General features: G+C 55.4%; 3 protein-coding genes across 3 annotated transcripts; 1 reads left to right on the plus strand and 2 right to left on the minus strand.

Moving 5' to 3' along the window:
- Positions 1-22: 22 nt before the first annotated feature.
- On the minus strand, positions 23-1,706 carry PHYSODRAFT_342494 (hypothetical protein; the record flags this gene model as incomplete). The annotated part of the gene is made up of 4 exons (XM_009540977.1): positions 23-513; positions 561-1,056; positions 1,145-1,577; positions 1,663-1,706. Coding segments are annotated over 4 exons (1,464 nt in total), but the record flags the coding sequence as incomplete, so codon positions are not given.
- Positions 1,707-5,047: 3,341 nt separating this feature from the next.
- PHYSODRAFT_256065 (hypothetical protein) lies at positions 5,048-5,916 on the plus strand (the record flags this gene model as incomplete). Its single annotated transcript, XM_009540978.1, has 3 exons — positions 5,048-5,220; positions 5,257-5,750; positions 5,789-5,916. Coding segments are annotated over 3 exons (795 nt in total), but the record flags the coding sequence as incomplete, so codon positions are not given.
- A 210-nt stretch (positions 5,917-6,126) lies between these two features.
- On the minus strand, positions 6,127-10,071 carry PHYSODRAFT_342496 (hypothetical protein; the record flags this gene model as incomplete). The annotated part of the gene is made up of 7 exons (XM_009540979.1): positions 6,127-6,441; positions 6,480-6,778; positions 6,853-7,693; positions 7,885-8,162; positions 8,462-9,477; positions 9,527-9,967; positions 10,052-10,071. 7 exons carry the CDS (start codon positions 10,069-10,071, stop codon positions 6,127-6,129), a joined length of 3,210 nt encoding a protein of 1,069 aa, XP_009539274.1.
- Between the last annotated feature and the right edge of the window lie 430 nt (positions 10,072-10,501).

Here is a 10,501-nt window from a genome sequence, read left to right on the forward strand (position 1 = left end):
TCGCGATCTGTACTGCACGCACTGCCCGCTTGGTTGCAGCAGCTGGTGCTGAGGTCGGAACTTTCTGACAATACTTCGATCCAAAGGCGGATCGCTTCTGTCTGCTCTTCGCGCGCTCTCGAGCGCGCAGGACTTCCTCCAGATCGTCCGCGTCCGCAAGCCGGAGTAAGGTGAGCTGATCGGCCAGTTCCGGATCGCCCAGTGTCTCGATAAAGTGTTCGACATGTTCTCGGCGGGCCTTGGAATCCCCGTCCTTGATCTTCAATCTTGCACGTGGAGCCGCCACATTCAGTCGATAGAGGTACTCCAACGGCGATTCATCCGATCTCTTGCGAGAATGATAATACTGCCAAGCGACCGATACTCCCAGGCCACAATACTGGATCTGGAAACTCCGGAGTAGATCGCTCCACTTATTCCGCGTCGATCGGCCCAGCTGGCGGTACCAGTTCTTCGCCGGGCCCGTCAGTAGATCAGCGAAGGTCAAGCACTTCTCTTCGTCCGTAGCCTGATCTCGCAGGAACGCCGATTTCACCTTGCTGACCCACGATCGGCGCGACCTTCGTCCTGATTCTTGCCACTGAACTCCTTGAGATCGGACATCGCCGAAATCCGTACACGCTGGATCAATGAGGACCCAGTGGATCCTGAGGCAGCGGTGGCCACCGCAGCAGGGGCCGAACTCGGTAGATCAATGTCGTCCGGGTCGTATTCCCACTGAGAGGGATCTTGATCCGGCGATCCGGCTGGTTCCATCTCCACGTCCCGCGATCCAACGTTGTCATCGACCACTGAAGTCGGTGTTACCACCGTGGCCTGTTGTTCCTTCAGAAATCGAGCTATCGCAGCCTGAAAGTAAGACTCCAGTCTGCCATTCGACGCATCTGATCCGGTAGCACTGGTGGTCCGATCGGTCGACTTGGGTTTCTGCTTCCGAGGTCCTGACTGCATGCGTTCCTGACGTTGACTCCGTGATCGCGCGTTCAACATCACAGATCCTGAAGGGCCGAGGGACATCCCGTTGAGGTTCGGACGACGTATCCGATACATGTTCCGCTGCGGAGACATAAGGAGACGACGATCGGTACCCAGTGGACTCCATCCGCGGCGACGACGCGGGAGCTGGCGACACTAGATCTGGCACCTTCAGGTCCGGACTGTCCGCGATCACGTCGACGAAAGGTCTCAACTTGTCGACCAATGTCTGGATCGCTATCTGGGTCACATCGAGATCTTGATCGAAAAGATCGTTCGCTTCAAAGGCGCCAGCCACGAAGCCGGCTTCCTTCAACAGCCCGAGTAGGTTCTTCACCGCCATCAGCTTGTTATCCGTCACTCTGGGGGCCGAAATCGGGCCCTTCGGGTCGTCGATCTGCTCTGGCCGCACGATCACCATGACAGGATCTTGACGCAAAAAATCTTGCAGTTTCTTCAAGTAATACTGACGATCCAGGTCAGCCTCAGACCAGTCGAGCGCCGGCGGTCTGGGATCTTCGTCGCCCAAGCCTGTCGCTCTCAGCTTCTTCCTCACGATCTGGGCCTTGTCCGCGATCGTGTCCAGGTAGTCCGGATCGAGCCTGATCGACGAGTCAGGGAACGCGTATCGGCCCGATCCCGCCTTAGTTGTTTTGTTAGTGGATCTCGGTTCGCACCAAGATCCACCGGTGAAATCCGGAGTCCCCAAGAGATCCGGGCACGCGCACCATTGTGGTGTAGCGGGATCGGCCAAAATCTGGTTAAGGCCTGATCAAGCGTCCCACCAGCGCCCAGACACCGACTAACGAAGGGGTCCCCCAACGATCCGTGATCGGCTGAACTTGTTCTCACCTTGTGTACCCGTCGGCGGGCTGGATCTGCTCTCTCGGGGCTCCGAAGATGCAGCACTTGGTGAAGATCGAGTGTCTTGGCGTGACGCGGGGATTGTTTGTGGAGCAGCGCGGTAGTCTTCGCTCTGCGTCCGAGTGTACGCTCCGATCGAGGGTTGTTCGCTGCGATCGGTCGGCCTGGAGTTGATCCAAGGCCTGTGGTTGCCTTTCCGGGTGTGTTCCTTCCTTTCCTGAGTTGCTTGCCGCTTCCTATAGCGGGATCGAGGTTGATCGAGAGGAGAAACGATCGCCGACCAAGCACTAATACCCGGTCGATCGAGGACTTGCACACAAGAGATAGATCACTAGAGTAGGTCAAGCTGGCCAATGTATTAATCCAGTCTTAACCGTACCGCTAGTTCACTACCCAAAGTGTCGACACTGCCGAGGCCACTGTAGTTCCTGGGACTTGGTGACTTGAGGGGACTTGTGCTCTTCGGTGCAAATTCTGCTCTGATTTATGTTTAGCAGGTGTCTCTCTACCGCTACCATCTTATCTACCATCCTACAACTAAACAACCACTAGATTCATGTCCCGACTTCGTCCTTCATGTGCATCCCATCGTGGTCGATCCCCGATCGGCCCCGATCGGCCCCGATCGGCCCTGATCGGCGATCGACCCCGATCGGCGACCCACGATCGACCTCGATCGGCGATCGGCGATCCCCTCCCGATCGATGACTTATGCCGGTTGCCATGCGCCGCCGATCTATCACCTTCTGTCCTCGGCCATCTCAGATCCGCGGGTTCTGTCGTCGATCTGAACTTGGGTCGGCCCCGAATCACGCCGCGGTTCGGGCACGATCACCCACAATCCGGCTTGCCACATGTCCTGCCTTACGCGCCGCCGTCATCGGGCCACTTGAGATCTCCCGAAGGACTCCTTCTGATCCGTAGATCCTTGCTGCCTATCTCTCGATCGCCGATCTCCCACACCTCCAGTCGATCAGCCCTGCCGTTTTTCTCGGAGAACAATTCTTATTCAGCACTTCTCCACAAGAACCCTCAACATTTCTCCCAGTGATCACCAGGATATAGGAAAAATTCGGAAAATCCCGCATTGGTGGAGGTCTGCGCATGAGGTCTGCGTGTGAAGTGTTGATATACCAACCTCGATACACTCGCTTACTCCTAGGACTACAGATCAACTAAAATGAAGTTTGACGACGAATTAAAAGGTTTTTCAGCGTATCAGGCCGTTAAGCTTTCTTGTATGAACTGGTTTCGATCGGCTCTGGGGGGGCATCGCGAAATTTGTGTAGAGCACAATATTTAGTGTCGCCCCAAATTAGCAGCGAGGAAGCGCAGTGAACGAGGTGCTCAGCTAGTGTAAATGCGAGACGAAATTGAAGCTCACTAAATCGGAGTAAAGAAGCGCATGTATCCATTAATCCTGGTAGTGCTACTCAGTAGTACGAGAAGCCCAATAGGGATTAATTCGATACTTGAAATATGTGGTTCACAGAAAAAGTAGGTACTGAACCAATACAAATTTCAAGTGTAAGGGTCTTATAAATCTAAAATTTTGCATCCAAAACACAAATCTACTGATTTACACAAGTTTTATTATAAAGTATCGCAGGATGGAGGCTTAAATGGCCTCTTACCTTATTTGTGTGACTTTTATGATGCAATACGTTAGAGAGCACTCCCAAGAACGTATGTATCCGATCGCTCATGTAAGAAACTATGGGCTTGCAGGTTAATGGAACGTTTACGCAGGTGTATTACCTTACAAAGGCCTATTCGTGCTCGATTACTAAGATATAGTGGTGTCGTCGTACTACACGCCACCTACCTGGTCGTGTACGAATTGCTCAAAGTAACTTAATCGTTAGGCGTTGGTGGTGTCTGAACAACCACCTTCAAACTTCAACAAATGGAACAGCTCTGGTATCGCGGTGCCCCACATATTCAATCAACGCCGCGCGGTATCCAGCATGGTATTCGCCCTAACACTTCGATGCATTTGGGCATAGCTTCGGGATGGCGGTGCCCCGCGTGAACGAATCGTCAGCTAGCGCGCCACCGTTGCACGATACCATGACGTCACTAGGAAATACAATATACACACAAAAGTCAGTCGTAAGATTGATGAGCTGATAAGCAGCGTGCTCGGTGCCACGGCGGCGTGTATGAGCCCGCGGGGGGTGGGGGCCGCCGCAGCAATCGAGCACGCCGCGTCGATAGGTTGCATGATAGATTGGCTAGATCGGTAGATTGGTAGACGCGTGTATGCGTTCTTGACAGCAGCGGGTATGAGCCCGCGGAGGGTGGGGGCCACTGCACGAACTGAAAAGTGAGAGGAATCATCGACGGTTCGAGACATCTCAGGTCGCGCCGCATCAAGGGATCATTCGGAACTCTCCTCAGCACCTTTCCGGAATGTATTTTATGCGTTGATACTTTACAGTAATGTAATGTTTAATTAACGGTAACCGGTTTTAACGTCAGTCTAGGTTGGTATTGACTGACGATTGTTCTTCATGGAGGCGAGGGTTCGTTTTTCATTTGACAATCGCACGTGCTTCGTACTAATGGCCGGGTATATGCTGCGGCTGCGAAGCAGGCGCAGGATATGCCCATGGCTCGTTCGGGCTGCATTATCTAGGTACCTTAGCCGAATTGTTTTGACCTGTTGCTCCTTACGCAATATCTAAAAAGTGACTTCCATGAATTTAACCGACGTTGCCATGTACCTATCCCAGCCTTCGCGAAGTGTGAAATTAGTCCACGGTGCAACAAAGTGAACAAGTGGATAATTATTTTTCCGAATGAAGGAAGGCACGACGAAACCCGACACGCCGTCAGCCGACAGGAACCGCTGTAGGATGAGACATTCAAGCACCATGAACAACAAGCCCGCTCATTCTGCGTTTTGCGTCGCTGAGCGCGCCGCCCCGAGTCGACATCCTGGCGCACCGCCGTGACCGACACTCCCCAACAAGCCTCAGCGTCACGTCTCCAGCTCGATAGACAGAATTTTCTACCCTCCCACCATCCCTTAGGGCTGCCATTCGGCACCTTGCCTATCAACCAAAGCACCTCCTGGCTTTGGCCCATTAACACAATGAAAACTTTTTAATCCCCCCAATGCCTGGAAGCACCGAGGAAACCCTAGTTGTGTGGTAAGTACACCAACCAGCATAATTACGCTCACTAACATGGCTACTTCTGCAGATGCTGGCCGAGTGTCATCGGTGGCGGGAGGTGTGCTAACGCCACCGACTGCAATGGCAAGGGGCAGTGTATCAATGGAGCCTGCGTGTGCCGCAAGGACGGCATGGCCGCTGGCCCGCACTGCGGCCAATTCGCTATCCAGTGTCCCGCCTACAAGGACAACGCGTGCTGCTCGTAAGCCATGGCCGAGAACTTCAAGTTGGTGGCCAGTGTCTTCGCCAAGAACAGCGCCGGGTGCGACGCCTGCGCCGCTAACCTCATGAACTTGTGGTGTGGCCTGGTGTGCTCACCCGAGCAGGATCAATTCATGCAGATGGCCCACGCGTGGCCTAGTACCAACTACCGGCCAGACCCCATGACGGGCAAGGAGAAGGCCAAGGTGCTGGAACTGAATGTGGCACTAGCCAAGGACTTGACCTGCTCTGTCGTCGATTCGTGCAAGAACACGGCCATGGCGTCGATGGCTGCGGCCATGAAGTCGTCGCTGGGCTTCCTCAACTACCAGATGCAGGTTGGCGCAGTTGGCCATGGGGAGTTCATCAACCTCCGCTTTAATGCGAGCAAGGACAAGGCGTTCGACCACGAGGTGCTGAAATGCTCCAACTACTCGGAGGTCGTGGACATGCGCGAGACGCTGCCGACGCAGGCGCAACTGCTGGAGTCTATCGCGTCCAAGGCTACAGACGACAAGCAATGTCCCTGCGGTGCGTGTCGTGCTACATGTGACGCGACACGAGCGGAGGCAGCCATATTCACGTCGTCGACGACCCCATCTCCATGTTCACGGGTTTTAGCACCAAGTTGGTCGCCGCTGCCTACGGGGCGTTAGTGATCTTGGCGTTCTTCTGGAACAAGTGGAAAAACCAGTGATCACGAACATGGCTTTAAGATAGCTTTGTGTTGAAAAGTGATCAATTGTCAATGAATTCCTTCTCCCAAATATTACTACGACAGCAGACATGCAACTTCCCTTGATTGCCTTCACTTCTTAAAGCTTAAACAGACACAACGGCGCCTCGTTGTCTAGACAACTCTATTGCCACAGCGACAGCGTCTTCTCCCTGGGCTTCCTTTAAACTTTCACGTAGAACAGAGCACTGGATCTCCAAGCACCAACAAATCGTCGAAGGTTGAGTCGTTGCTGGTCTCGGACGCGATGGATCTTCGGAACGATCCATTTGCACTCAGCATCTCTCCGTTTTCTGCGTGACTGCCACGTTCGCCTTGCTGGTGAACAGACAGCTCCTTCTCCAACTCCACCTTGGCGAGGAACAAGCGCGCCACCTCATTCTCGAGCTCCTTCACCGCGGCCTTCGCCTTGCGGCCGGCATCCTTCTTCTCTAAGAAGGCGCGGGCCAGCTCGTCCTCCAACTCACGCACGGTCGCTTCGAACTTCTCTTGTCGCGGCGCGACTGGACGTCGTACCCTGCTACCAGTTCCTGCAGGAACGAAGCTTGCTTGACCTGAGCGTCGCGCTCGATGGCTACAGTCCCCATTTCAGCCACAAGAGCGCGCAACTCCATCAGTTCCTCGAGCTGGGTAGATACGAGCTCCTTTAAGCGTTGATCCTCATTTACCTCCTGTGATTCTCCACCCACATCTGCTTCAGTCTTGAGGGCTTCATCGGTAGGCAACGCAGTCTCGAGTGCAGCACACTCCACGCTCACGGGGGGACTTGCTCGGCGCACCGCTTCTACTTCCTGAATCCGCTGGCGTAGAACTCTTGATCCTTCTCGTAAGCAGCGCGCGCGGCAGCTTCCAGTTCTTCAACACGACGTTCTCAGCGCGCCTTGTCATCCAGAAGACCATCCACAACGCTCATGCACTCGGTTCCGTCTGCTTCGCCTGCTTGATCGGTTCTTGAGCGCAACTCTGTAAGCTCTGCTTTCAGCCACTCGTTGTCCCGTTTCACTAGGTTCTGCCCTTCGGTAAGTGTTTCCAGCATCTGAGTACATTCGGCTAGTTGCTCATCCTTCTGCTTATTTTCAACACGCAGCTCCTCGAGCTGGGTCATGAGGCGCGCATCAGCAAGCTCAGCATCACCCTTCTCACGAAGTGCTTGCGACGCCACCCCACCTTTAGCTGCAGTAGCCTCGCTTCGTAGTCGCCGATTCGTTTCTCGCTCCGCATCTAATTCAGCTTGTAACATAGCGATTTGCTCTTCCAGCCCGCTAGAAGCAGCAGGTGAAGATACCCCGGTCACTCCAGAGTGAGCTGCAGCCAGCTCTTGTCCACGCTGTTGGTGTTTTCGCTCAAGCTGCTCATACGCCATCGTAAGACCATTCACACGAGTCTCCATCTCGAGCGCTGACTCCGACATGCTCTTGATTTTGCTTTCTAACTCAGCCTTCTCTCGCTCAAATTGCTCACGCTGGGTGGACAACATCTCCATTAGATCGTTCTTACGGCCTGGGTCTGCCATAGAAGCGTTGGCAGCGTTTGAATCACCCGCTCCATTAGCCACACGCTGCTTCAGACTTTCCACTTCTTGCTGCAGGTCATGAATCTGCTTGTCCTGCATGCGGATGAGATCCTGATAGGCGCCGATTGCGCTTGGAGTTCCCGACTCGACGCCTGCAGATGGGGTAGATCCCTGGTCCACTCCGGTGTAAATCGCGATGACGCGCTTCTGAATCTGTTCAGCCATCTCGCGATAAAACACCGTAAAGGTGGTTAAGTTTCAGCAAACCCCAGCGTTAATCGCTTGCGCTCGGACGAGCAAGACTCAAAGCTCGCGGACACTGCTAGCGTATCGCGCTACTTACGACATCAGCGAAGAAGACGCAGACGGATCGAGCGATGGCAGCGAGGCTCACTACCTGTTCATGTTGTATGAACGATCTTGCTGATCATCTGAAGAAGCTGGCCACGGGTCATCTGCAGTCCTTGATCTTGTTCTACCGCGACTGGTACTAGTGCCGCACTTGCAATCTTCAGGGCCTGCTCTTCCTCGTCTTCACACAGAAATTCCAGACAGCACTCCTGCAGCAGGGCAATAAGGCCCCGTAGCTGTGTCATCTCGGACACACCACGAGAAGAAGCAATAGACTGCTCGTCGGAAAGACTATCCGCCAGCACCGACAAGTTTGTCACGGAGCCTACGATGTCTCGGACGGCTTTCGGGCACCCATGACACCAGCAGATCAGCAACAGAAGTACTGACAGTTTGGCCTGAAACACGATTGACTGAAGTGCAGCGCTTAAATCGTCCTCCACCATAAGCGCAATAACCACAGGCAGCGCGACAGGAACAATCCTCCAGCCACGGCTCGAGCTTCCGAGTCATCGTACTCAGCAGGCACGCGGAGTGCAAGCTCTTTGCAGTATGAGCTATTCGACAGTAGACCTGCCAGTCGATGACTTGCCTTCCATGCCACCACCAGCTTATTGTTTAGCGTATCAGTTTTGCCATTACCGTCGCACTGGATAATGAACTCAGCGTTACAGATAAACGCATCCAAAAGAACTCGACCCGCCGATGGAGGAGCTGAAAACGCATCGTATCCACCGTCTCCTCCACTGGACATCGGAGGTGGCGGTGCGGACTGGATATGCTGCAGCATGGCCATCCTAGCACCCTCGCTCTCCTCAAAAAGCGTATCCAGCAGTGCTGACGACGCCGCAGCAATGGGCGACTCGTCACTTCCGTTGCCCACATCAAGATTTACCAACTCCGCAAGAGCATTCCGGCCGGAAGGTGACGCGTACAAGTTAACCAAAAGCATCTGCGCGCTGCCGTTGTGCTCAGTCACCAGTCGTAACAAATCCAGAGCCTGCAGTCTCAAATCGGCCAGCGCGTCACTGCGACAGCATACGAGTTCCCCCACGGCGCCCATGAGCGCCTCCTGTCGGGCCACGAGACTCTGTATCCTGGCCAGCTCCTGTCCCTTCCGGTCACGGTCTCTCTGTGCCATTTCATCCAGCGACGACTCGCGCGCTCCTTCATACAGCCCCGCCACGAGGAACCGCACGAGCTGCAGGCCAAGCTTCAGCACGCGCTTCCTCCTGCTCAACGCGGCTGCATCCTCCTCCTCCTCTCCTCCGTCGATCCCGGGCAACCTCAACAGCCTCGGCACATGGGACTCGAGGTACGTCATCTCGAGGAACAGCGTCTGCGTCATGAGGTTGTCTCTCACCATGTTGTTAACGATCTGCAGGCAGTCGGCGATGACACTGGACGCCGGACTGGCACCCGTCTCCGCCAGCCCCTCCACCTCCATGATCTGGAACAGCCTGGCGAACCCCTCCTCAAAGGCCAGGAACTGCTGCGCGTTCTTGTCGCGGCCCGTCAATTGGCCCAGCACGGCCAGCGCCGCGTCGCGAATGTGCTCTCGACGGTACTCCACGACCTCCAGCAGGCAGCGCAAACCCTCCTTGCACTCCAGCACCGACTTGGCGAACGCGCCGGCTGCACGTCCTGCAGCGCGCGCACTACAGCGACGGGTCCTGCAGCAGCGTGAGGCATCTCTGCATGACCCACGTGGCCGTGGCCGTGGTCGAAGGCTGCTCGAGCAGCAATAGGGCGGCCGACGGTGCGCGGCTCACGACGGACTGCAGGAACTCGAGCATGGCCTCCATGAGCTCCGTGTCTCGCGGGTCGGACACCAGCGCGGCCAGCACGGCGGGCACGGTGGCATCTCCCAGCTCCTGCTCTTCAACTCTGGGGTCGACGCTGCTGCTGTTGCTCTTACGGCCGCCGGGACTGCGAGACGCGTCGAATTTCTGCGCCAACGATTGAAGAGCAGCCACCGCCTTCTTGCGCTCGCCCAAAAGTGTTGCGAATTGCAAGCGCTCCACGCCCAGCGCGATGTCCGCTCTGACTTCGGGCGACACAGCGCTTGGCACGCTCGGAGAAGGAGGGGGCGGCGACGCAGGCGTCGGTAGAGAGAATGAGACGTCCGCGACTGCCTGTGCATCTGGGCTCACTGGGAGACACCACGATGCGGCTCAGCAACGCAAGGGACTGCCACGTCACACTGGGAATTTGTATGTGCACTAATCGCACTTTGACGAAGATGTAGCCATCAGGAAATGGCTACCAGCCCGTTCCAGATCTACTGGAAGTTTGAGCACGTTTGGCTCGCAATTGGTTAAAAATAGTTGTATGCCCGTGTGATTGGTAGTAATACAACCGCCTGCTCATAGCGGTTCGCACAGCTCGAAAAATTGGCGCCAGGGGAAGCGCTTAAGCTCCAATGATGCTTTCATCGATGAAGAAGCCACCACTGCCATTAACGATTTCGCCCCTCCCCGACCAAGCACCCACCTACCAAACCCAACAAGCTACTCGATGTCGCACCCCAACAAGACCTCGCACCGCAAGACCAAGCACCTTTCGGACGCGGAACGTGCCCTCGTGGTGTCGGCCCTCCTCAACCGAGCGACAGTCGGCGCCCTACCGCGTGGTGCGCTGTCTGCTGCTGCAGACACCTTCGGGGTCAGCGCTCAGACCATC

The sequence above is a fragment of the Phytophthora sojae genome, assembly GCF_000149755.1.
Source record: "Phytophthora sojae unplaced genomic scaffold PHYSOscaffold_17, whole genome shotgun sequence".
Classification (NCBI taxonomy): Eukaryota; Oomycota; class Peronosporomycetes; order Peronosporales; family Peronosporaceae; genus Phytophthora; species Phytophthora sojae.